This window comes from Varanus komodoensis, unplaced genomic scaffold (genome assembly GCF_004798865.1).
Source record: "Varanus komodoensis strain SLA01 unplaced genomic scaffold, ASM479886v1 scaffold13_3, whole genome shotgun sequence".
In the NCBI taxonomy this organism is placed as follows: Eukaryota; Metazoa; Chordata; class Lepidosauria; order Squamata; family Varanidae; genus Varanus; species Varanus komodoensis.
Window position 1 is genome coordinate 8949607 of NW_025335409.1, and position 27513 is coordinate 8977119.

General features: G+C 41.5%; 1 protein-coding gene across 1 annotated transcript; it reads left to right on the plus strand.

Annotated features, from left to right (window-relative positions):
- The first annotated feature begins 340 nt into the window (after nucleotides 1-340).
- SSPN (sarcospan) lies at nucleotides 341-18777 on the plus strand. The gene is made up of 3 exons (XM_044423495.1): nucleotides 341-741; nucleotides 11162-11248; nucleotides 17494-18777. Exons 1-3 carry the CDS (start codon nucleotides 436-438, stop codon nucleotides 17857-17859), a joined length of 759 nt encoding a protein of 252 aa, XP_044279430.1. The 5' UTR covers nucleotides 341-435; the 3' UTR covers nucleotides 17860-18777.
- The last annotated feature ends 8736 nt before the right edge of the window (nucleotides 18778-27513 follow it).

Below are 27513 nucleotides of genomic sequence, written 5' to 3' on the forward strand. Positions count from 1 at the left end.
TTAGTCCTAAATGCCACTGTCTCTCACACCAACATCCTTCACTTGTCCACAATCTCCTCCGCAGCGTGCAATTCTTTCTATTGTGCAGCGTCCATCCACCCACCCACCCGCGCACAAGCGAGCATTCATTCTCACGTGCAAGCAGCCCTCGACCAAACACACTAACACAAAGCCCAGCAAATTCGTTCGTGCGTGTTGGCAGTCCGTTATCCCCTTAGATTCCCCCTCTTCTCTGGGCTATATGTGGCGTTTGGAAGCCTCTGACAATCTGCTCCAAATGTTTTCCATATTTGTTCAGCCTCTTCGATTCAAAGAGCAGAAACAAGTCAGCCACTAGCACAACGGGAACCTTCGGGTGGGGGGAATTAAGAAGGGAGGGGGGGCACCCAAAAACACGCCCATCGGCGAAAAAAAAGAACAAAGTAGTTCATCAACATGGGAAAAGAGAAGAAAGCCCAGACCAACCCGTCCCTTAATAACCAGGCAGGAAAGGCTGAAAAAGAGAAAAGCAACGATCCCGCCAAGGAGCAAGAAGCAGCGATGAAAAAGAAGCAAGCCAAAGGAGATCCCAAAGCGGCCCAGGAAGAGGAAGCTCACACGTGCTGTGGCTGCCGTTTCCCGTTGCTGGTTGCGTTGCTGCAGCTGGCTTTAGGCGCCTCTATAACAGCGCTGGGCTTCATTATGGCAGGCATCAGCGTTTCTCTGCTAGTCAGAGACACTCCATATTGGGCTGGCATAATTGTAAGCATACCAAGTCTGTTTCTTGCATTCGAAGCGCCTTTGCCAACAGGAATGCCAACTTGCATGCAATGTTGCACTTAAGACTAACCCACTGCATGCTCTACTACACTCTTATTATTCTTGAGCTAAGCTAACTTCTCTCTCTTAAAGAACAACAAGAACAACGAATGTCCTGCAGTGATTTTTAATGTCTGTTCTAAACATGTTCCAGGAAAACTGCTATTGAAATTACAAATCTATATTATTTTATATCACGCTGCATAGAAGTCTTATGGGGGGGATTTGCTATGTGCCTGATATATATATATATATATATATATATATATATATTTAGCATACCTATCCAGATTGCAAAGCAAGTATTTATGGCTTAAGGGTATTATATGTACTCTCACACATACACATCTGTTCAAGCTAAAGGACTGCAAATAAGATAAAGCAATGAGCGTTTTTTAAAAAGATGTTTCTAACCATGGGGGAAATGAATACATGCTTTTGTAGCTTCCACATGTGAGGAGTTAAACAACAAAGTTGTGATTTGTTCTCCACTCCATTAGTGTTGTCGTCGTCGTCTGGCCACAGCCCTAGTGGCTTGACTCTTGCAGTGCTGAAGGGTTAGATTTGAAACTCAAATATGTGCGTTTCAAAGGTGTCCCAAGCCAGGCAGAGCCAGGAAATGCAAGCAACATGCTATCTTGGTGCCTTGTATGAATAGAAAAGAGAGTAGAAGCAGCCAATGAGGCTGTGGTTGGGTGCAAACATGTGATCCACTGGGGGACCTTGGGCTTCAGATCTGGTTGTACTTATATCTCAGATCTGAGTTACAGTGATTAAGAAGGGAGAAAGGCATAAGGCCATGTATATTGTGTGTGGTCCTATCTTGAGCTGATTTGCTATATGGTGTACGTTGTAACGTATGTTGCTAAAACAACTGTGCACAATTTCAAGCCACTATCTGTCAGCATTCATGAATTCATTCTGAGTACTGTATTGTAAAACGATCGTTGGCTCTTCCTATCCACCATACCCATATTTTTAAAAAAATTAACTGCCCACACATGGACCACATACTGGTGTGTTTATCCTATTAGATAGAGGATTTGGCAGGATGTGGAGATGCAGATTCACACCATTACTTCCCTTTCTCCCAGTTCCCTTCACACTCCTCCTCCACTGCTGAGGAAGCTGCCTGAGACAGAACAAGAGAAAGTGCCAGGCCTTCATTTCTAGGCCTCACCTGTTGCCCAGATCTGCCAGAGGCAAGCATGGCCTCCTGGCCTTGGGGAGGATGTACGAAGGAATGCCTGACAGCCATCTACTTCTATGGGAGACAATAAAGGCATGAACTCAGGGATACCATTAAACTGGGGGCTGAATTTGTCCTGTTGATCCCAGTCCTGCCTCTCCAGTGTAAAATTGCAGCCTCTGCTTTACCTCCTAGAACTCAGTGAGTGAAGCCACCTGATAACTGCTTCCTATTTCAGGGATAGAAATCATGTGGCTTTCCTGATGTTATTGGAGCTCAACTCCCATCATCTAGCAATATTGCTCATGCTATGTAGGGCAAATGGGAATTGTAGTGGAACAACATCTGGAAGGTCATATGGTCCAACAGTACCTGGAAGGTCACATGTCCCCTACCCATATCCTATTTGCATAATATTAGTTATTTTGTCTGTTTCTTGATCATGCAAGAGTGCCATAGGATGAAGCTTTATATCACGCCCTTCCTTCAAGGGACTCACAGTGACAAACAGAGTCTCCACCCCCCCCTCATGTTAGCGGCACAACAATCCTATGAGGTAGATTAGGATGAGGAAACATATTGCCCAAAGTCAGTGAGCTGCCTATCTGAGTGGGAATTTAAACCCAAGCTGAGTATTCTCTACTATACCAATCTGGTTGACATCAGTGGGAATACATACTAAATCAGTGACATTTTGTTTGACCCTTTTCACATAGGAAAGGCCATAAGTCAGTGGCAGCACACATTCATTGTGTGCTGAAGATCCCTCATTCAATTCTGGCATATCCTGGTGGGGCTGAGAAGGATGCATGTCTCAACCTCTGGAGAGCCATGGCTACTCCAGATGGTGCTGAGCCAAATGATCCAGTATTTTGACTCGGTACCATTTCCCTCCTACACGTGGCATTGAAAACACCTATCTTCTTAGGCCCATTTGTTCCAAATATGAATGTTGCTGAGACCAGGGAGACAATGGTTATTTTAGAATCAAGTGTACTTCTTAGCCAATATAGTTTTTGCATTCTCACAACAGAATACTGAATTTTATTAAGTGCTTTAGTAAAAAGAAAAAGTGGGGAAAGCCCAGAGTTTTTCATTCCTATTTTAAATCAAAACAGGTGGGAACAGGAATATATTAATATCCTAATTCAAGGCTACTAAAACTAGTTCACACTTGCTTGATTGCGTGAAATGTGATTCACAGTCATGTGCCAACTGCCTTTTGAAAAGCATTGTGCTGTGAAAGTGTATGATTTGTCCTGATTGTCAAATCACTAATATCCTACCTTCCCTCACAGAACTCAAAGCGATCTGCATGGCTTTCCTTCCAACAATGCTGTGAATAGGCTAGGTTGAGAAGTAAGGAGCAATGTAAGGGCAACCAATGAAATTCGCTCCTTAATGAGGATGGGAACCCACATCTCTTGTGTTTTGGTTCAACCTTCTCCACTCTGTGTTCTCCAGATGTTTTGAACTCCAACTCCTAGCATTCCTGATCACTACCTATGCTGCCTGGCTCTACTGGGGATTGAAGCCAAACAGCTGGAGGACTCCAGGATATGGAAAGCTTTCCTAGTTCAACCCTTTGACTGCTATACCAGAGAGGCTTTCCAATATGCAAGTCTATTCTATGTTGATCTCTGGTGGCTCATACTCCACACACATAAGTAGTTACTTGATGCTGGAGTCATGAGCATGGTAAGGCCCATGATCAGAACAACAAGGCTCAGAGAGCCCATTTCCTAAAAAGTAAAGATTTGGCAGGCAAATGCTTCCAAAAGCCCCACCTCAGCCCATGCTTCTTGCTCCCATGCATCACAACCCAAGCAGTTATCAGGTCAGCCTGATTTAATTTCACACTATGTTAGGGCAGTCCCAAGGTGCAGTTTTCTTGTCACTCCCAACAGTGCTTTTGCATCAAAGAAAGCCCTGGAAACACTTACCTGTTTTTCTACAAGATAACTTAGTGTTTGTACATAGACTGGATCCTGGCTGGTGTACATCAGCCATGAGGACCAGTGTGGGCCATCTACCAGCTATGGGGACTGGAAGTGATCTCTTCAATGAAGGCATCTTTGGACATGAGGCACAATTGACAGCCAAACCTTTGGTTAAAACAAATAGATCACACATTGTGTGGAAAAAACTGCCTCAAAAGCAATGCATGAAAGAAAAACTGCTTCAAAACAATTAAAAATACACATGCATGGTATTTGGCATGAGGCCTTCAAAAACATACACAGTAGTGCATCAAAAGAAGAGCTTGCTGTCAAGGACTGTCCCCTGTCAAACAGCCAAATAGTCCCTAGTTGCAACCCCAAACCGTTGTTTGTATGTTCTACCAGGAATGCTGGTGCTAACACGGTAGGCCAAACCTTCTCCCTCTTACTCTTAACTCCAACCCCAAAGCAAAAACTCTACTTTAAATTCACAGTGAAATCTCTGCTTTTTCAGTTTCACGGTTACATTACATTATAAGCATTACAGGCTCACCAAATAACAAGACACCCCCCTCCCCAACAAAGCTCTGTACAAAGAGTTAAGGGGTACCACTTAGTGAAAGCAGGAAGACAGTTACCCTACCCTTATCTTCCATGGGTTTCTCAGCAAATACACATTGGAGAATAAAAAGTGTGGGGGCAAGATTTGAGTGCAAAAACATCTGGGAACAATATGCATTCCCTGCTCTACAGCTTCCCCAGTCTAAATTCCTCCCCCACAGCACACACAAACCCACTGTGGGGTCACAGATACACATATTTGCATTTAATGTGTGGTTAAGTACATAAGACCACATGATTATTCCTCAGGACATGGATGATCCCAAGGCATGCTTCCCCCAAATACTTCCTACTCCCTCAGATTTCAGTATGCTATGGACTTGTGGAATGCCCTTCCTAGAATGGCTTGACTAGTATGGTGTTTTCTACATTAGGCAAAGAAATTAAAAATTTCCCAGGCATTTGAACCTGTAGCTTAGAACTACTTTTAACCCTGTTAGTTCTGCATCTGTTGGTTTTCCGTATTTTACACCTTCTATTGTATGACTGTAATTTTATGAGTTTCAGTTTGTAATTATTAATTGCCCAGGGAATGTTTGCTTCCCAGATTTAGAGCACAATCCTATGCATAGCAAAACAGAAAGAGGTCCTACAACCCCCAGCATTCACAGTCAGCCCTGCCCTATGCTGGCTCAAGAATGCTGTGAGCTGAATGACTTGTTTGTGTCTAAACATGCATAGGACTGTGCCCTTATTTTTTCTGGGGCATCTGTAGCTTGCTGGTTTTGAGCATATTGAATATGCATGCTGAAGGTACAAACCTCTCTGTAGGGCAGTTCTCAGTGACATAAAAGTCCATCACTGGTATTTTTTAGGATTATGCAAGTGTCCTTTAACCCAGAACCCACGCTTGCCAGGTTTACATGACAGGATAACCCCTGAATGGGGTTGCATATGCAGTGTAATGCCCATAGAAACCATGGTCTGTTGTGGATTAAGTAGCTTATGGTAAGCTGTAACGTGTCATCTAAACTATGTCATCCATAGGTGTTTTCAAAAGGAGTTTTGCCTGATCTGCCTTATTAATTTAACCTTATAGGTGTTTTGAAGTATTAAGAAAGAGTAAACTAAAATAATGCTCTGAAAACGTGTTGACATATCTGCTCAAAGATAAACCCCATTGCGTTCAATGGGAGCTACTCCCAGATAAGTGTGTCTACCAGCATTGCAGCCCAATTTTATAAATACTCACCTGAGAGTACACCACATTGAAGCCAGTGGGGCTTATGTCTGAGGGAACCTCCCTAGCAGTGCACTTTTAGCATGGAGTGCAGCCAAGACTGGGACCTTTCTGACATGCTTGCCCTCTGTCTCTTCAGCCCCTTGTATTCTTCCTTTCCCTGCTGAACGGACAAATGCTCCAACTGCCCATCTGTTGTAATACCTCTCTTTCTTAAACTTCTGCTCAGCTTTTTGCCTTGAGGAAAGTTTGTGCATGTGTGTATTTGTTAGTGTGCACACATGAAACTGGAAGGGGTTTCACCCACCTCCCTCAAGCCTGATCTGTGTGTGTGTGTGTGTGTGTGTGTGTGTGTGTGTGTGTTCATGGTGTAGTTGCAGTCTTGGCTCCAGCTGTATCTGTCACCATGCTCTCGCATGTAGGTGTACACGGGTGCACATAACAGAGCCAAAATACCAGCAACATCTTGTGTGCTTATTCTCAGAGCACCTCAGTTAGTTTTACCAACTCACTTTTAAACAGATGAAATCAGCATACAGATTGAGCAGCAGTACAAAGGGTGGGGCAGGGGGTGGGTTGGGGACGAATATCATATGCCCTGCTCCCAAAATTAGAAGTTTGTATTCAAGCCTGTGCTTCTTTCTGGTATTCACTGATTAAGGCTGAAATGAGCAATGGTTCATTTCTTGGCAGCATAGCAGAACACGGATATGTGGTGTAAAATTCCAGCAAGTGCTTCTTTTAGCAACATCCCACTCAAGTGCATTTCTTCCCCTGTTCCCCAAGCCAGTATTTGAGCGACATTTCACTTTGCCAGTCCTCCAAAACCCCTGAAATGTATTTTTAAGACCATTTCGGAGAAGTTAGTTAGAGAGGATAGCCTAAGCTCATCCTTGTGAATCCCTCTTGGAATTACCTCAGGGGTGACTTTGCCCGCTTAGCTGTTGCTAACATACTATGACAGAAGAGTGAAGGGAGAGTGCTAATGTGCTAAATAGAGACTGATTTATTGAAAAGATTTTTGCTTTATTAGTGGCAAAACTGTCACAGTGTTCCATGCTGAAAATCAAGTGCTTTAGTCCATTAACATGAATGAAGGAGAATTTAGCTGGTGAACCAGTAAGAGCAAAATGTTCTCAGCATGCCAGAAAAAAAAAAAAAAAAGAACTGGAATTCATTATTCCCTCCCTCCCTCTCTGTAAAACTTGACTTACTGTAATAGGATTCAAAAAAATTCAAAAATAAATCTATGAGGTAATTTATGGTTTAACTATCTCTTGCCTTCCACACCTTCTAAGTCATAAATAAGTCAGTTCCAGAGTAAGGACATAGACAAAGGAATCTAGGGTGCCTCAGTTAAAAAGGCACAGCACAAACTTCCTGAAATTGATGTCAGAATAAGTGCAGCATCTAGAATAAATTTCCTCAATTTTCCTATTTCATTGTACTGACAAAATCTGGGGATCCACCATGAGAATTTTTCTCATCGAGGTGCTTAGGTGAACTTATGTTTCAGTTTCAGCAGGGGTGACTTTGCATGACTGAATGGTTCTCCATCCCCCCAAATAAATTAAATCCCTTGCACAGACTACATAACTGTGTCAAAGGCTAGGATTCTTTCTTCCATTGAGACACCAGTTTAGGACCCAGGGTCCTCAATTTTGGAGGGTTGGTGGACACATTTGGAATAGTGAGAAAGTGTAATGGGCACTTCCAGAAAATGGCCACAAAGAAGGGACTTGCCAGCATACAGAGTAGGTGCCATGGGATGCGTGTGGCCAGACACAAAACACCCACTTCCCACAAGGCAAGCTGGTGTAACTCACAACTTTCCAACAAAGCTCATGTTGGAACTGAGCTTTAAATATAAACCCACCACAGTTTTCTGCTTCAACATCCATTTTCCCAGTAACCAAACTGCTAAGTAACTTGGACAAGTAACTGTACACAAAGCAGAGGTGGGACCTGATCTCCAAATGACATATTTGCCCCCACAAAGACAACAAAATTAGCCATCGCACAGAAAGTAATCACAAAGAACAAGCACCCTGGACAAAATGTGCATCCTGCCAAACAGATATTTGTCATGTTTAATTTTTAAAAATGTCTCCAGAGTTTAGAGACATTCTTGGAAATAAAGGCGACACTGAAGGACGGTGCTTTGTTTTGCAGTATGCCAGCCTCCCCGTTGTTGTTGTTTAAATACAAAAAAAACTTTCAAAACAATACAGATCAGAAGAGGCCAGGCAGGTGGAAACAGTGGTGCTTTTGGTCTTATTGTTACCTGTGGGTCCCTCAGTGGAGTCCTCAGAAGATTTATTGTAATTATTTATTTTTACAATTATAAACTGCTCCCATAGATCTTCAGAGCTGTCTGGGCAGTGTCACAGTGTATCACAATAAAAATCCAGCATAAAATTCCTACAATAAAATGCAATTAAAATCCATGAAATAAAATACAATAAAAATGCAGTTTACCCAACAGATAGCCACACCAGTCAATAAAATTACCTCAGGTAGAGCAGTGATAAAACAATCATTAAAATTTATTTAAAAATGTAAAATATTAATCCATCTATTCTTAAAATGTCTGGTAAATAAAATGTCCTTGCCTGGCATCAAAAAGGTATCAGTGAAGGTGCCAGGCGTACTTCCCTGGGAAACATGCTGTTTTCTCCCCTCTTCTGGTTTTCTGATCCTAATTTGCAGGAAACTGTTTGCCTGAACAAGAAGTTATAATTGTGCTTGCCTTTAAAACACAATCAAACTCTGGTCTGTGATCTGGGTTTGCAAGCAAGCATCAGTTATAGCTCACCCATTTGGATATTTAAGGAAACTGATTTTCTGGCTACAAATGTGGATGAGGACTTGCACTTGAGGGAAAAAGCAAGGTGGAGGGTGCAGCGTATGAGCTTAACTCTTCTCGGGACTTGTTCGTATAAAAGCAAACTATACATGGTTTTAAGTCCTAAGTACTGGGAGTGTTTTTATAAAGAGGGTTATTGGAGCATGTGGACCCCATTGGCAGTCCAAAGTGGTTCAGCTCAGTCACAGATTTACTAGCCCTGAAAGAAGTAGGCCCAAGAGGTGAGTAGAGTACAGAATTTATAGTACTGTCTCCAAAGATCTTCTTTAAAATCTACTTACCACACAGTCCAATTCATGTTTGTACAAAAGTTCAGTGGCATTTACTTCCCAGTAACTACAGTGGATTGCATCCACAGACATACTCTTATTGTTGGACTTCCGGCAGAAATTGACCAAAATTAGGTCTACTCTTTATAAATAGGGCTATCAAGGGTGGGCACTTAAGAATCAACCAAAAAAGAGGAAAGTGATTTGCATACCTATACCTAAATGTTTACCTATGCTAATGTATATTTAGACATAATTGTAATATAATTAGAAGTACAATCCATCTCTGTGGAAGACAGACCAGATGACCTATGTACCTACCCTGTTCAGGTGCTAGTTGTGGAGAATACTTTTTATGGTTCTTTATCTTTAATCTGGACTTGGATTGGACATCTGGTCAAACAGAAAGTCACCTTCAAATAGAGGACTGCCCTGCATAAAAAGGGAACCAGGCTATCTTCCCCTGGGATCAACACTCTTGGCTTTCAGATGCCAGGTTTTAAAACTGGGGCTTTAAATACTGGAGTTGCTGCTCTTCTAGTACTGCTCTGCTGTGCCACTTTGCTACTGCTTTGTAGAACACTAATTTATGCTTGTTGGTTTGCTGTGGCAATTTGGATTTTACTATACAATTGCCCCCCCCCCTTTCAGCTGCCAGTTGAAAGACAAGCCTGATTTTAAATATTCTTGCTGGCCAAATCAATCCATAGTGGTATGGCCCTGCAATTTCTGCAAGGATGACTTAAGCAGATGACACCTGGAAGTTGTATATTGATGGACGCACTTCCCAGCTGTTCTGCACGTGGGACCCAGAAGCTCTGGCTATGAACTGGCTCAGATATTTTCAGCCTGTTATATCTATACCCTGACTCTTCAGCTACTCCCATGGCTGTCTAAACTTTATTTATCATTTGACTGTGGCTAGGTATGATCTCATTTCAAGATCTGAGCATTAGGCACATGTTAATTGAATTAAAGGCATCATGGAGATGGTAAAGAACAAGGACACAGAGGATTAGACCAGAAAAGCAGTAGCTCTGTAAGGACCTGGAAAGGACAGCCCCAGAAGCACCTGCAACATTAACAGTATTTTTCCCTTGACATCCCTGTCAACTTCTCCTGTCAACTATATATAAAGACAAATAAATGGGAGAACCAAAATACAAATGCACACAACAACAACAAAAGAATAAGCGGCATACCACATGTTCCTTAGCTGTATTCTCAGGCAAATGAATTTCTTGAAATTACATGAAACAGAACTTCCAGGGCCAAGAGATCTGTTTTTAGCCAGCAAAGTGCTGATGAGAAATCCGTACCTGGGTTCAGAGAAATTGTCCCCTTACACTAAATTTAAACTCCCAAGAAAATAAGAACAGTGTCATTTTGAAGGGGAAAATTCAGATAGGATTCAAAATTGTTGTGTTGACTGTTTCCAGGTGATCAGTCTTCAGAGACTGCAATCCTAAGAACACTAACCATAGAATAAGCTCCACTGAATTTCAGGGGACTTACTTTTGAGAAAGCATGCTTAGAATGGCAATGCATGACTACAATTTTGAGCACATGCACTGGAGTAAAACCCCATTGACAACAGGCATAGAATTGTGCTGCTAAGGATGGTGCTACCAGTGTCCACGGTACAGATACGTACTTCTTTCTATGTCCTTGCCATAATAAGGACAAAAAGGATTTTTAGGTTCTTCTATTGCTTTAAAAACTGCAGCAAAATACCACACCCTCTAATTCAGTGAGAATTGAGTGGGACAGAGTCTTCTTCACAATAGCACCTTGCCTGTGAAATAGCTTTCCTAGATAGACTCATCTGGTGCTTTTGTTTCAGGAGCAGATGAAGACCTTATTCAAATGAGCCTTTAAAAAAACTGGGCTCCTGATTTACATTTTGTTGTATATTCAAGCTGCCATATCAGTTTTACATTGGTTTACATCAGTTTTTTTCTTTTTTCAGGTGAACATAGTTTTGTCCTACAATTATTTGTTCTTTGATCATCCATTTTCATATTGCATCCTTTGCTTTCCTTTGCTTTCCTTTGCTTTCCTTTGCTTTCCTTTGCTTTCCTTTGCTTTCCTTTGCTTTCCTTTCTGTGAGCCATCAAGAAAACATATGCTGTCAGGCAGCTTATATAATGAAAGCTAATAAAATAATACACATATACAGTGAGTGCATGACAGTATGTGCTGGAAATGGTATGTTTTGGTCTGATATTGTCTGCCTCCTTTTCTCCCCTCAAGCACAGGTCTTAAAACGTAATCTCAGTTTCACTTTACCTTTCATAGGTCTGCGTGGTGGCTATACTGGGACTAGTAATGCTCTGTGTTTCTTACCAACCAGATGAGAAGACCTGCATGCAGTTTACCATTAAGGTACATAGCCTCATTTTGCTTCTTTTTCCAGCGTATGAGCTCAGAGGGTAGGAGCTGGAATGCCTTAACTGTGATGTCTAACAAAAGTAGAAAAAATATTTAAGTAGCCAAATAGATGCAGATGTGATACACAGATCAAAAGATTCAGCTTCTTGAAGAGATCCATACCTTCTAATTGTGGGGTATAGTCAATCATTGATTGTTACTAGCCTGTTTCCTCACCTCCTGCTTGGAGGAAGCAAAATAAATACCTGCTGTTCACTGTTTGTTTTGTTATTTAAAGGGGAGGCATGGTGGATGGTATTTGTGCTTGTAGGAAGCCCCCACCTGTTTCTAATACAAGTCACTGAGGCTGCTACATCCCAGACAACACTAAGCCTGGCACTATTTTGACAAGTCACTCTCTGCATCTCTGTTATCCTGGTGACTTTTCAAAAATGAAACACTGGCTCAGAGTCCCAGGTAGGTTTGTTCCAAAATTGTTTGTGTAAGATAGCATGCAAGCCACATCAAAATATGATCAAGTTTTTGCCTCATGTCTCAATTTTCATGTAAAATTTTTGGCAGTGAAACAAAGGATCAAACATGTGAGGAATCATTCACAGTCCAACATACCCCTTTTGCTTCTGTGCTTATGCTGCCCTTGCTAGGCTGTGCTTATCTCCAGCTGTGAAAGAAAAATAGAAATCGAAGCTCCTCTGCAAGCTCCCTGTTCTGACATATGTGCAGCCTTGGAATTGCTTCTGGGTCTGTCATGTGACTGATCTGCTGATGGGATCTCGGGGTTACCTCGTGCTCCTTCCTAAACTCCTTTGATTCTCCAACCCTATTCTCCTCACTTGAACATGTGGAAAATGTCCTGTCCCTCTGGTCTCTGAAAGCATGCCCAAAACGTTAATGGGGTAATAGCTCTTGTCCAAAAGCTCACATGATTTTCTGTATCTGGAAGGATTGCCTGAAAGCCTGCATATATATGTTTTAAAGTGGCTGATGACCTACATTTTGCAGGCGAGAGGCATCAACTGGCGAAATTACAACTTGATGCTATGCGACTAACGATCACAGTTACCCCTTTGGAGTTCCACACAAGCAGCATCTTGCTTGAACCACGTTGGCAGCACAGATGCCAGTGGTGCAGTGCTCAAATTACAGAGCAGCTGTGGGACCAGACTACTTGCCTCATGTTTGAAAACCATGGCTGGCAGAAGACATTTTGCTGCCTGAAACAAAGGATGAGGTAGTGGCCACTCCTCATTCTTTGAACAGATGCACACTGCCCTGGTGGTTGACTCTGATGCCAACACTGGGGATGCATTAAAACTGGCTCGAGGGGTGTGGAACAGGTCATGTGGCACACACAGCTCTGTCCTCTTAACACCTTGTGGTCCTCAGCACCTGCTGCCATATGATAGGGCTTGCCCTGTGGAGAAGGGCACATGGAGGTTATGATTTTGTTAAAATTGGGAATGAATACGAGGATTAAGGTTTCCTTAGAGTCCCATTCATAAACCCAGCACAGTTGTGGTGTTAACACACTGGAGATGCATGGCCCAGGTTTATGCAGTGGCGGGCAGCTGAGGCCAGACCCAAACAGGCTAGCATCCTAGTTTTAACTAGTCCCCAGCTACTGTCATTGAGCCATTTGTCCCCTCTAAATGTAAATATGGGGAGTGGGGTTGGTTAGGGATGCTATTTCCTTTAGTTGAGGCAAGATAGCCAAGGATTTTTTTTTTTTTTGGTCTTTGTTTAAGCGTTATGTCTATATAGAACCCAACATAGTTTCCTTTTTTTACAAACCCATCAACACATCTAAACCTGTCAAGAATTGGATCCAATCCAGAAGGTTCTAGAATATTTTTCCCAGGCCTGGTCTCCTAACTTAGGTGCCTAGTACATGAAGTTGAATGAAGGTACCAAAGCTGCTGCTCCTCATCTATGAAGGTGCAAATAAATAGTCTTGAGCTATGCTGACATAGACATTACTGCTAGACTACAGCCTAAAAACTCTGAATTATTATAATTGAGAATAGCTGGTGCCAACTCAAGACTTTCTGTTGCTCAAAGCAAAGGACAACATGGTATGCCCTCGCATTCCATGTATAGATGACAGCTGGCTTGATATTTCAATCCTCTTTCAACACTGGTGGGAGGACAGCATTCTCCATCACCCGTCATGGCAGCAATAATGGGGAAAGTCATTACACACACAAATGCACACCTCTCTCCTCCAACCCTCTGCAGTGACTCCCAGACCCTCCTACCCAACATCTTCCATTCAGAGCCACTGACTCAATCTGCCTCATAGTAGAGGTGGCCCTGATAGCTTATACTGATCTGGATCTTTGTTTAACTGTATCAGGATTAGAAAGTTATGGGTGTACCGCAAGAGAATTGCTAGCACTGCTGGATTAAACAATTAAAAACTCCATTGAGCTCAAAGTTCCAGACACAGAGGAAGCTGTCAACACTTTCTGCATGAACTATTACAATTCTGACCACCTCTTTTTCTGATCACTACTGGGGGGTGGCTAATTCTGTTGTACATATCACTGTTTTTGACAGTGTTGGGGATTGATGAGTTGTGACTAGATCATTTAATCACTTGTGATACAAGCATGCCAAAATTACCTGCTCTTAGAAAAGGGCCAGGCAGAGTAATGACACATGTAGTAGAGGATGAGAGTCTTTGAAGTCTGTCTCATTGTTACGCTTACGCCCAGTCAGAGCAAACCTTTTCAGGTACAAAGGTGAAGCTTGCCTCCATTTTGAATTCAGAACAGAATTTCTCATCAGCTGGGCTCTCTGAGACAAAGACAGGAGGCTTCCCACCTACATTCCATGTACAGAAGCTGACCAGACCAGCCTACTACTACTGGTGGTAGGACATTGTTCTCCACCCTGTCTGGGGGCAGCAGGCTAGCTTAGACAATGCAGGGAAGGTTGTCTGGCATGCACATCCTTGGTCTATAGAGCCCTGCTGTGGCTTATCTTCATCTTGAGGCAGCAAACTTACTGTCTGATGGGACAGCCAGCCCAGGCCTCACTTGTGAGGACCATGGAAAACACCACCTGAATACCCATCCTTAATAACTCAATCAATATGCCGGTGTAAGAGAAGAGAACAAGAATTTTAGGAACCACATCAATGTGGATACATAGTTAGCTATTGTTAACAAGTACATTTTAAGACATGTGTTTTAAGTATTTGTCAGATGTATTTCTTTTCGTGGGTGGGGCAACAACTAGAAAGGGTTAACCCCTCCCCTCCAGTTCTGTACTTCCAATCTGCATCATCCTGCACCCCTCACAGCTGCATTTTCCATTTTTGAAACCTTCAAGTAATCCAATCACAGATCTGATACTGTGTCCAGTTCGATCCTTAATTGTTAGCTGCTACCTTTTCTGTGCCTTAAAAAGGAAGGAAGGACAGATGGACGGAAGGACGGAATGATCTGTTTTTATTTTTCCAACTGCAACCTTATTACTAAAAGTACAAAAGTAAGTTAAACTTGTCCCCTTCCCCCACTTTTGGGTTCATTTGTTGTAACTTGACAATGGACTCATTTGATTTCAACAGAGTCTGCAGAATAACATTCTGGGCATTTTAAGTTAGTTTGAGGGCAGAAAGTATACAGTTGCTTCAAATGCCATCAATAAAACTGGCTATTTTTTCCTCAAAACTGAGTCACAAACAGGAAGATTGATTCATACAGTAGATGGAAGACAAATATACCTGGCCTATAGATTTTATCAAGACGTACACACTTGGAACATCAAGGTCATGAAACTGCCTTTGTATTGATAGTTGGCTTATGCTGCGACCGCAAAAAAGAAAACTCTTTATTTAAAGAAACGCGTTTTCATCCATGTCATTTTGCTGACAGATACATAAGAAGCTGAAAAAAAAACAAGGGCAATACTGAGTAGAGAGAATTTGTTCACCTTCTCTTATAATACTAAAATGTGGGGTCATCCAATGAGATAGTTTGACAATAAATTCATGACAGACAAAAGAAAAAAGTAGTTTTTTTCTTTCCTCATACAATGCACAATTCACTCATGGGATTTGCTGCCACTAACTTAAATGGTTTTTTAAAAGACATAGACAACTTAGTCAGCAGCCATTAGCCATGATAGAGCTAGTCAGAGCTTCTTTACATCTGAATATTAAATAATGGGGACAATGAATGGAGAGGGTTATTGTCTATATGCTTTGCTTGTACACTTCCTGGTAAGAACGCAGCACTTGGAATAAAGATGTTAAACTATAGTAATGGTCCTTTGTTCTTACCTAGAAGGGCTCCGATGATATTTTTAACAGAAGAAAGCAAAAATATCCAATGTCTTGCTAACTGAAAGCAGTATTTATGTTACATACACATAAGTAGCAAACATAATCCAGATTGGAACAGTCCATTCAGTTAATACATGACGACTGTCTTATTGAACTTTGGGGGCTTTAGCAGAGAAGGCGTCTTGGAGATTTTGGTGTGGATGGGGAGGGGTAAGGCAAGAAATGCTCAGTAAAGTCCAAAGGCCCACTCTTGGGTATGTTAAGAACATAGGAGATCCATCCAAGTCAGCATTCTGTGATGTGACACATAAACAGCTGCCTTATCACTTATTAATCATGGCATAACGCATCTCCATTTACAACAAATCTACACTACTGTCTGCCAAAAATCTGTTCATCCATGTTTGTTCATGTGTGTAAACAAGTCAACACATCATGTGTGCATTAAGGTTTTAGGTGTCCTAATTTCATCAACAGTGTTTTTTAATTATTCCACAAACTAGCTAAATAATGTCCTTCTGAGTAAACTTAGCACTTAAGGGGTAAGGGAAGGGTTTTCTTATGGGTCTGTTCAAAGGGCAGGAAACAAATGGTAGGAATAAAGGGACAATTCTCAAAATGGAGGGGTGCAAGATATGCTCCTCCAGATTCTTTATCGAGACAGGCACTTTTTTAATTCAGTCAACTGTTGGCAGTTACCCAAGGAGCTTTGGCTATTGGGCAGTGCACCATATTATTTTCATTCAATTATATTGAAAATAATAATAATAATAATAATAATAATAATAATAATAATAATAATAATAAGAAGAAGAAGAAGAAGAAGTCAAGGGTGAACAGCCTGGTGGCCAAGTTTGTAGATGATAGGAATTTTTTTGGAGTGATAAAAATGAAAAGGGATTGCAAAGGGTTCCAAAATGATCTCACTAAATACAGTATGGAGTTAGACAGACATGTTTCTCTTATTTCTCACAATACTAGAATACTAGGGTCATCCCATGGACTTGAATGGTGGAAGATTCAAAAGAGACCAAATGAAACGCTTCTTCACACAGCACATAGTTAAATTATGGAACTTGCTCCCAGAAATAATGATGACAACCTGCTTAAAAGCCAAATATTAGACAAATTCATGGAGGTTATGGAGATCAACAGCTAGTAGTCATAATGACCACACAATAGCTCCAGGATTGGAGGCAGCAGTATGCCTCTCAATACCAGTGACTGGGGAACAATGCAACAGGAGAGGGCCATTGTCATAGGCGTTAGTGGGTCACCATGGAAACAGGATGCTGGATGAGGCATGGCTTTGGTCTGCTCAGACACAGCTCATCCGTATGCTGTTATGTCCCAAGCTTGGGACAACTATAGTAACACCTGTTACTGAATATTTAAATAGTACATGAGATTGAGAGTCACTGTAGTGCAGTGGTTAGAGTATTGGAGTTGGGCTTGGGAGATTCAAGGCAATATTGCCCAATCGGCCATGAAATTCACTGGGTGAATTTGGACCAGTCACAAATTCTCAGCCAAACCCTCACAGGACTGTTGCTGTGAGGATAAAATGGAGAGGAGTACCACCTCATAAGCCACCTTGGCTGCATTGCAAGAAAAAGGAAGGCAGGTATAAATGTAATATGAGAATAACAATAATAGTAATAATTGCTGATCGCTTAGCTGGAACATCTGTCTGGGAAGTGTTTGAAACAGGATGTTGATGTGAATACATAAGAAAATGCTTCCAATCTCCTCCTGGCAGCCATGTCAGAAAGGGAAGGGAAAACTGTAGGGAAATTGACATCTATTTTGGACGTTCCCAAAAGTCATACAAGACTGTCAGAATTCATATATAAATGTCAAGCACTCCTAAATTTTGTGCATTCACTGTAACTGTAACACAGACATTACTGGCTGTAGTCCTAAAGAGATGTTCATTGTGTTTTCTTTCCAGGTTGCATACTTCCTGCTGAGCTCTCTGAGTCTGATTGTCTGTGTTTTGGCTGTGGCTTTTGCTGCCTACCGTTATTCACAGATTACACAGTTTATCTGTGAAACCAACCTTGAGATCTGCCAGTGTAAACTGGACACAGTGGATCCCCTCAGCAGAAGCTTCATTTATCAGAATGTATCTGACTGTACGGACATAACTGGTACTTTCAATCTTTACTTGCTGATCCAGATAGTGCTTAACCTTCTTGCGGCCATAGTGGGTTTTGCAGCGTGCTTTGTGATGTGGAAAGACAGATACCAGGTTTTTTATGTGGGCATCCGGATACATTCATTGGTCACTACTGGAGTTCAGCAGCAAAAGGTGTAGGGCCTTAATGAGGGGGAGGTATTGAGAAGAACAATAGAATATCATCATAATCTCACCACCAAATGGATGTTTTTTTTATAAACCTGGGGATGGGTGGGAGACAAGGAACACATGCATAATGAATATGTTGGCTCAGATCAATTAAAAGAGCATAGTATGAGAAATTTCAGTGGTACATTGTCAGGCCCTCTGCCACATCCCCAGATGCACCACAACTTAAGGAAACTTGCACCTCTATCTCTTGCGAGCATTTTTTGGATGTGCACTGGGAACACACATTGAAATCTGGGTGCCATCTTTCCATGTTACATGGATGTGTGGCCCACTTCATGGGGACCAAGGGCAACTTATCTGGATTAAATGCAAAAATGGGATGCCCCATATTTGCCAAAACCCTTTCCCCAAAAACATCTTCCATTCACACACCTTTTTTATTCATACCACTAGCTAGATGATGGCCCTGTTTACAGTACCCTCAGCAGCTCCATTGCTCTCTCTTCTAAGGTTGCTGCAAATAACAAATATATCATCTGCTTGGGTGCTTTGGGCAATTCTGCTTGATTATATGCAGTGTTAAGATATACCTGTCCTGTTGTGGTACACAGCCAAGCAATCTCCCATCTGGTAGGAGGATACCACTGAAACCAGCCTTAAAGTCACACACACACGCAGCAGCTGCAAAGTAGCCACCTAACCCTCTATTAGGGAAGATCAGTATTTTCCTATGCAGTGGTACCTTGGTTCACGAATTTAATCCGTTCCACGTCTCTGGTCGCAACCCGAATCGGTCGGGGACCAAGTCAAATTTCCCCATAAGGTTCAATGTAAATAAGGTTAATCCGTTCTGACCCCTACAAATGTGGTTGTGAGCCAATTTTGGTCACAAGCTAAGTCAAATTTCCTCATAAGGTTCAATGTAAATAAGGTTAATCTGTTCTGTAAATTTTTTTTTTTAATCACAAGAATTTTTACCACCATGTTTGCACTTTCTTTGGAGCCATTATTCAATATTATTATTGAATAATACTTTACAGTACTATATGTACTAAAAAGCACACAAAAAAGCTTCACAGCAAGTGACCACAGGTCTTTCTGTCTATTTGCGATCACGAGCAGGGAAGATGGCCGCGATCATGTTCGTCATCCGATGTGGAGTTCACGAACGGAAGCAATTTTTTTCCAAAATTTTTGTTCATGAACCGATTTGGTCGTGAACTGAGGCGTTCGTGAACCAAGGTACCCCTGTATATGCTTCCATACAGCATTGGCATAAATAGGTCAAGCACCTGATAAATTCACTCAGGGGTCGATTTAGTTATGTGAAGGAAGCTGGGATGAGTGATTCAGTTTCACCAGCAGTATCACAGCCCCAGTGGTGGAAATCAGCTTGGATTTGGACACAATTGGTTCCACCACAGATGTTGCTGGCATTCTCATGTTTCCCATGCATACACACTATCACACACAGATGACTTGCCTCTCCCACTCCCTCAGAAAGTGGTGGCATTCCTGTAAATTAAGACTATGTTAAATTTCATGTCTAACATGATAAATGAAAACCTGTCCACATGATCAGGGGCATCACATGTCAAATCTTTGAGAACTCCAATTTATCTAAGCTAACTGTTGCTTGCCTGGCCCATTTGAATGATGATGTACTTTATATTAATCTTTGACCACATTTTATCAGTGCCACAAAGTCATTGATAATGTTGCATTGTTAAAATGAGCGCTTAGACACAATTCAGATTTTACAATACACAGAAGAAGCTTCCTTAAAGATCTTAATCCAAAGAAGTTAATGGTGAAAATTCAGCTGGTTTCACATAGACTTCATCCTAACTCCCACTGAAATTAATAAGGTTCAGAATGTAACCTTGGGATGCAAATTTGTGCATGTTCAGATAACATAAGTCCTACATCTCTCAGCATTCCCGAGCATGGCTGGCTGGAGAATACTGGAAGTTTCTATCTAAACATGCAAAAGATTGCACCATTAGACTGTATAAACTTGTTTATTTTAGGATTTAGACCTAAGCACATTTATGTTGTCTCTGGATTGCACCTTCAATCTCTCAGTTTCCTTCCAAACTCTCAATAGTATTAGTTAATCAATTGACCATACATTTTGTTACTTAAGAGATACATCTGACTTGTAAGAATTCTGTCACAAAATCATAGCAAATGAAATTATATACCTTTACTCTGGGCATTCAGTTTGTTCTGAATGTTGATCCCTAAGGACTTAAGAAAATCCACACAACTTGCTCGTTTAATGCTATAAGGCTATTCATGGTGGAGAAAACATGAAGGGTTGCATAATGCCATGTAGACATAATGGCAACACACACACAACTTTTGGCTTAAAGTGAATCAACCATAGTCACTGATTTTTCTACTTACATTGGCATTTCAATTGTGAAATATATATTATTTTATAGTAGTTATCATGGATCCTAGAAATCCCAGGAACTCTAGCCAGGTGAGCATGCTTAGAATTTTCCATTAGCGACCCCAAGCCCTTTTTGTAGAAGTACAAATCCCAATATTCCCTGGGGAGAGGGAGTTCTGCTATTCCCTAAATGTAGTGTTATCTAGACATATGCTAATGAAAAATGTAATGTAGCTGAAGAAATGTGCAACTGAAAGAGCATGAGATGAAAAGCCATTTATTTGCTGGATATTTAGCCTTTGTAGAAGTACAGAAATTGATAATGATTAAATCAGTAAGAATCTACAGATGCCAGAAAAATACTATGAGATCTGTATGATTTGCTATAAGAGGAGTCTTGTTGGAGTGGACGAATGACTTATCTAGTTAACATCCTGTTTCCTGCAGTGGCCAGCCAGATATGCCAGTAGGGTGTTCATAAGCAGGAAAAGAGGGTAATGGCACCGAACTATTATTGTTGCCCAGTGACTGATACATAGATGCATTTTGCCTCTGATCCTGGAGGTAGCATATAGTCATGACTAGTAACCACTGGTAACCTTGTCCTTCAGCCATTGGTCTAATGCCTTAAAATCAGCTGTGTTGGTGGTCATTACTGCATCTGATAGCAAGCGCCCTCATTAACTATGCAATGTATGAAAAAGTACTTCCTTTTGTTTGTACTGAACCTCTCACCATTCAGCTTCAAGCGATGATCCCAGATCCTAGTATAATGAAAGAGAAGTGTCCACTTCCTCTACATCATACATAATTCTAAGCATCTTGATCAAGTGTGTCCACCCCCCCCCCCCACTGCCATTTTTCTAAACTAAAACCTTTCTTGATCATTTTGCTTGCCCATTTTTGCATCCTCTCCAGCACAGACAGCATCTTTGATAGAGCTTTTTGGCTAAATCCGCAACTCACCTGACCAAAACTTCTCTCCACATATTGCAGGAACAAGCATGTATAATCCACCTACTCTGCACACAGGACAGTAATTTACTTATTCCTTCCATCCCTCTAAAATGCAAACTTAGTCTGTGCACACTGAAATTTTAATGTACTTGGCATTCTTCATTCTATTCTACAAGAAGACTTAGAATACTTCACCTCAACTAGTTTTTGCCTGGTTATGTTTAGAAATCAAAGTTTTAGTGGCATTGAGGTTAATGGAAATGCCTTCCTACAAATCCCAGCATTATCATGCACCATTACCACTACTAAATGTCCTAATATCAAGGTTATACCAAGACATTTCGACACCAGAGGTGAAAAAAGCAAAGGTCTTTTCATCCCCCAGCTCCAGTGGTCCACAGTAGCAAAATCTGCGTGCTGCTGCCATTATAGCAAAATTCTTTACGTGAAATGTTTTTTCTGGCCTTCAAAATCTCCATCACTGTGATACTTTAGAATCTTATTTCAGTCCATTTTACAGAACTCCCTGGCTTTAGTTGGAGACAAAAGTCATTCAAATGTATTTATTTCCCTTCAGTAGTGTTCAGAATCTGCCTGCCTGAAATACCTGCCTCATCCAGAGACAATTGTATGTAAACACCACTAAAATGGAGCATAAGCTCATGCTCTTCAGATGTGACATTGTAAAAGCTATAAGAACTGTCCTATGTGTGTAAATCTACTTAATTCAAAGTTGCAGTCAGTGAGACTTGCACTGTGACCTAAACCCCTTCACTTGAAAATAAGTTCCACTTGCGTCCCAATAAACTTGTTTAGGATTCCAGGTTGCTGAATTTCCACTTCAGAAGCAATTCCCTTTAACTGTCCTGTGGATCAAGTTATTAAACCACATGCTAGATACAAGGGCTAGTCCAACTTTATTTTCAGATACATATCTTAAAACCTATGTTTTAGGACAGGTCCAAATGCCACTTATGAAATTTAGATGTCTATTTCACTGCTGAGATGTAGAATCAGCACTGAGTTCTAATCTTCATCTTCCTTGGTAACTTTGGGACACCTTTCTAAAGTGAAAGGTTACAATTCTCTTCCCCCCCAGCAGCCTGAAAGCAGTGGGAATCTCAGCTCTCCTAATCAGACACTTGAGAAGCATGGGGAAAGTGCCACTTCTTGGCTAGAGATCTTCTGGTGCTAATAACCCACAAAGATCTGCTTTTGTAATTGTGGCAAAAGCATAACAACATTCTCATCCTTTGACAGTGGGCCAAGATGGCAACAGTCTTATATAAGCCATAAAGTACAGTTTTGCCTACCCTCTCAGCCCCCAGCATGACCACTGTATTGTGGGACAAACGGGAGGTGCTGCAAGAGACTTCTTTCTGTGTGATAGCTGGAGAAGGCATCATGACAGTGTTTGCCAGGGATGCCCACTCCTCCAGACTGTGCCTTCACATGACTGCCATCTGCGCCTTGCCAACTCTGTATGGGAAGCTCCTTGGAGCTTTGCCGGAGCAGCAGAACTACAGTAAAACTTCAGAAATGATACACACAAACTAGCTCTTTCTCTCTCCACGCACACCTACTGTTGTCTGCCAAATGGTGTGATACTTTCTTGGAGCTTTGTAACATTATGTTTGCCAGGTTGTTCCGAAAAGCAACTGGGTTGTTACTTCTATATTTAAAACACAGACTGTAAGCTTACCCACCCCCGCACCATTTTGAAATGTCGGCTGCTCTCAGTCCTGCCCCCATGCTTATGTTTGCATAAGCATGTGTTTTTAAATATTAGTAAAGGGTGTGGATGCAGGGGTATGCAAGGGAGTCAGTGAGGGACAACGGTTAAGGATGGCCGAATCATACAGTCTAGAAAACTTCCTAAGGAACCTGTTGTTGCATGTAGTAATATTCAAATCCTGTGAGAATAGATTGGGCCAAATGCCAAAGTGGAGATTTATTAAGAGTAGTACACTCCCAATTGGCTAGGGAACGCTAAGAATTACAGTTCAGCATGTTTGGAGGGTACTAGGTTGGGGAAGACTGGCTAGAGCTTTTGGTGCTCCAGTTTTGAAGCCAGTGGCCTTCAACATTGTGCTCTAAGGCAGCCCTGGGGTCTTTGGGGGATGTATCCAAGGTTCCAGAGTGCAAAGGTCATAACAGCAGCAGCTTTGCAATCACTGTTTCCCTCCTAGAATGGGCAGCCAGAGGGGAATATTGGATTTTGTTCTGAAACATAACATGCCCCAGTATCCTTTGCAACACATGTGAGTTCTATAGTAGATAAACAAGAGTTCCTTAGCAGATGGGGAAAGACTTTCTGAAGGAAAGCACTGTTGTATAACACTGGTCCTCAAGTTGGCAGTTGTGGTGTTAGGCATTAACAGTGGTATTATCACCATTTTTAAAAGGGATTTAAAGAATTTTTGCTGGCTGCTACTGCAGCGCGTCAAGTCTTCCTTGCTGCCACTGGCACCTGGCTGTCCAGAAGACAGGACAGATGCAAGGTGTGAGGCTAAAACAAGGCAGACAATGCTGAAGAGCACCCTCAGGTTCAGCTGCTGCATGCCCAGAAGAACGCTTCTGGGAATGAACTGGTTGCTTTCCCAAGGCAAATAGCAGCTGAAATGAGACTTGATTAGCTGGGACTTAAACTCAGTGGTGTAGACAGCTCATTCTTTGCATGTGGAAATCCCACTTCAGCAACTGGCAGCTACAGGGAGGGCTGGGGAAGACACCTGCCTGAACCTTGGGAGGGCTGCAGGCAATGTAGACAATGCGAGCTTGATCATGTATTGAGCCCCCACCCCAGCAGCTCCAAAATGTATAGCAGCCATCAGGTTGTTGTTCCTGCTCTGGTGTGCAAAAAGGCAAAGCAGCCCTGCAGTCTGTATTTACTGGCAAGCTTGTGTGAAACATACTTATTCAGGAGTTGGTTGGTTTGTTTCCTGAGATTATTTTTTTACAGAATTCAACAGATGACAAATCATTTATTTACCATTAGTGACTGCTACATGCTACACACAATACATGTTAACTTGAGCAATTTCTTGTATGATCCATTATCATAAAGTTCTGTATTAACTAATATTGGAATAATGGCAATATATATACAAATTACTGCAGCTCTTGAGAGGGTGGGGTGTGCAAGGCCCTTCATGCTATTTGGTCAAGAGATACATTAAAGGCTCCTGAAGTTATTTATAAAGACAATGTGTACAGTGTGTCTTTCATTTATCAGGCTAACTCTTTATTAGCTGAACTGTTTTCTGACATGTTTGCATTTTGGAAGAGTTGTTTAAATAAGCTTCAAATGACTGACCACACAGACACAGCATGATATGTGTGTGTGTGTGTGTGTGTGTGTGTGTGTGTGTGTGTGTGTTAGATGGACACACATGCATGCACGCACAAACATACAAGGCTTCTTGCTAGCTTGCCTTTGCCATCATAAGGTGTTCCTGTTGTTTTGCCCAACCAACTCCCAAGTCACTTTCAAATTCACTTTAGGCAAAAGTCGGTGACACTTTTTCCTGCTGGTAACTTTCTCCTTCTCTTTAAAAAAAAAAAAAAGTCATTTGCCCTTTCCTCTGAGTAGGGGTTAAACATTGTTGTAAACCCTTATGGAAGAACGTTGGACTACAACTCCCATCATCCCTGACCACTGCTCATGCTGGCTAATATTGCTTGGAGTCCCACAAGATCTAGAGGGCCAAAGATTCCCCAACCATGTTATATGGTGATTGCTACTGAAATTCCAAGCACCCTCTCTGCTGTTCAGATGGACCCTCAGTCTTCAGAAAGTTTTGTAGAAAAAGCCTGCCTGCAGAGGTTCAGTCTCATATATTCTCTCCCACTTGCACATTTCAATGGCTGAATGTATTTTATTGTGTTCAGGTGCAAACAAGACCAGTGAGAGTTGCAAGGGTCTTTCTACCCCTGAACTGCTGCCTTTACTAAGCCTCCAACAAAAACTGCTACTAGCCTTTCTATCTATCACATGTGCTGAGATACTTTACGCTGAAAAATAAAGGTTACACAACATTTTAGTTCTAGTCACTACATACTTCCACTTTTTTATAGATAGCTTTTTATGCTTTGTTCTCACAAAGTGGTCCTCAAAAAGGTGTATACACACACACACACACAATTAAATCCATGGCTTGAATCCTTAAATGCTAAGATAGGCTATCTAATGGAAGTTCAAAGAAGGAAAGCTCCCCAGATGTGTTTTAATGTGAGGCTAATGTAGGACCTATTTACATATGTATAAATTACAGAGGGTTGGATCCCAGATTTGCCTTCCACGAGAGGAAGGTCTCTGCTCCTGGAAGGTCTTTCTGCCTGCTCTCAGGTAAGCCCTCCCTCTCCACCTTTCCAGTTCACCAACTCACTGTGTAGCATTTTCAGGTTTCTCAAGGAGATACCATGGGAAGGCAGAGGCAGCAAAATCCATTTCTTCTGGCACAGATACAACTGCTTAAATTTGGACCCAACCCCATAGTAGTTAACTAAAATTTACTTACAGTTCTATGCATAATTATTCAGAAATTTAAACCCCACTTTCAGTTTGGCTTAAATCTGGAAAGAAGTGTCTGCTGTGTGGAAAAGTTGCACAGGCAGTGCTAGTAGCAACCTGGAAATAGACTGAGCAGCATGTCTTACAGACTTGCAGAGCTGGAGCAAGCCTTGTAGGCCTGCTAGTCCAATGTGCTGCTGAATACCTGGAGTCAGAGCACCTCTGTCCAGCCTCTCCAGTGAGGGAGAGCCCATTGCTTGCACATCACCACACACTGTTGGTGCAGGAAGCCAGGGCTGGATTAGTTATGATGGTAGTTACTATACAGAGGAGAGTCCCAGTTACCTTTATATACCTGCTATAATCAAACATCTGCCATTGACTGACAGGCTAGAGAAAGAGTGTCTGCAAATGGCAACAGTACCTGGTCAGGTTTTTGGTACAAGTAGGCACTAAATTCTTAACAAGATTCAAAGGTTCTGCCTTGGACATATTATGGAGTAAATGTCAAAATTACAGTGCAGTAATTAATATGAATAAAAATATCCCACTTTTTTCCTACAAGAAATCCAAGGAGGCTTCCATAATTCTTTCCATTTTATCCTGGCAATAACCATGTGAAATAGGTTAGATGACTGACACAGGGTCATCCAGTGAGTTTCATGTCTGCGTGAAGACTAGAACTCAGATCTCTAGTTCCAGTCCAACATACTGAACTGTGTGCCACCCCGGTTCTCCTTTAAGTACATTCAGCCTGCAATCCTATGCTTAGTTTCCTGGGTGTAAACCTTATTACACTCAGTGGGTCTTTCTTCTGAGTAGACCTACATAGGGTTTATTTATTTATTTATTTATTTATTTATTTATGATACCATACAATAGCCAAAGGATCTCTGGGTGGTTAAGTTTAAAACATATAAACAAGAAAATAGGAAGACAACATATGAAACAATAAAATAACAGCAATTCCAATCAAATCAGTAAGTGCAGAGTTCTAGCAGCAGCACAGAATAAAACACAGTATTAAAACTAAGATTTTAATAAATGCAGTATTAAAACTAGGAGCGATGCCTGTTTTACATCCCTAAACTGTGTTCATTATTGGATCTCCTCAAGCACCCCCTCCCCGGCCAACCCACAGTGTATCTGTCATGTGCAGTTGCTCTTTTCTGAAACTCCAAGTTTCTGCCATACATCCTCCCCTTCAGCACACTCCTACACTTGTGCTTTCCCTTATTCCTGGCATGGCCAAGTAGATCACAGCAACAGTGAAAGAATGAGAGGTTTTGTTTTCATTTGATTACTAATGTCCTTTCTATCTGCTCAGATTTCATTGCTTTCTTTTCTGTTTCCACTGGCAACTAGTCTCTCCACCAGCTGTAGAGTTCTCTGTGTCATCAGGATTGCCTTGGCTAGTTGTTAAAGAAGAATAATGAAAAACCAATGGTTTTGGGAAGAAATGGCAAAAACAGGTTTCAAATCTCCTATTTGTAGCTTCCTGAAATCTGAAACTTCTAAAGAACAGAAGAGAAGTGGTAAACCTGTGCCTGGGCTGGATTATTCCAGACTAGGGATGGGGAGGAAGTTGGTTCATTTGCAATGTAATACAAACTTACATCCTTCCACACTTACAAACTAATCTGTGAACAGAATATGTGAATGTTTTTGGAATTATGCAGAAGAGTTCTCCAATAATAAATGCAAGTTATATACAGAGAACTGCATATATTACTGAAAATAATGGTAACATGCATCACATTAGAAACATTACTGGCAAAAAATGTGAGATTAG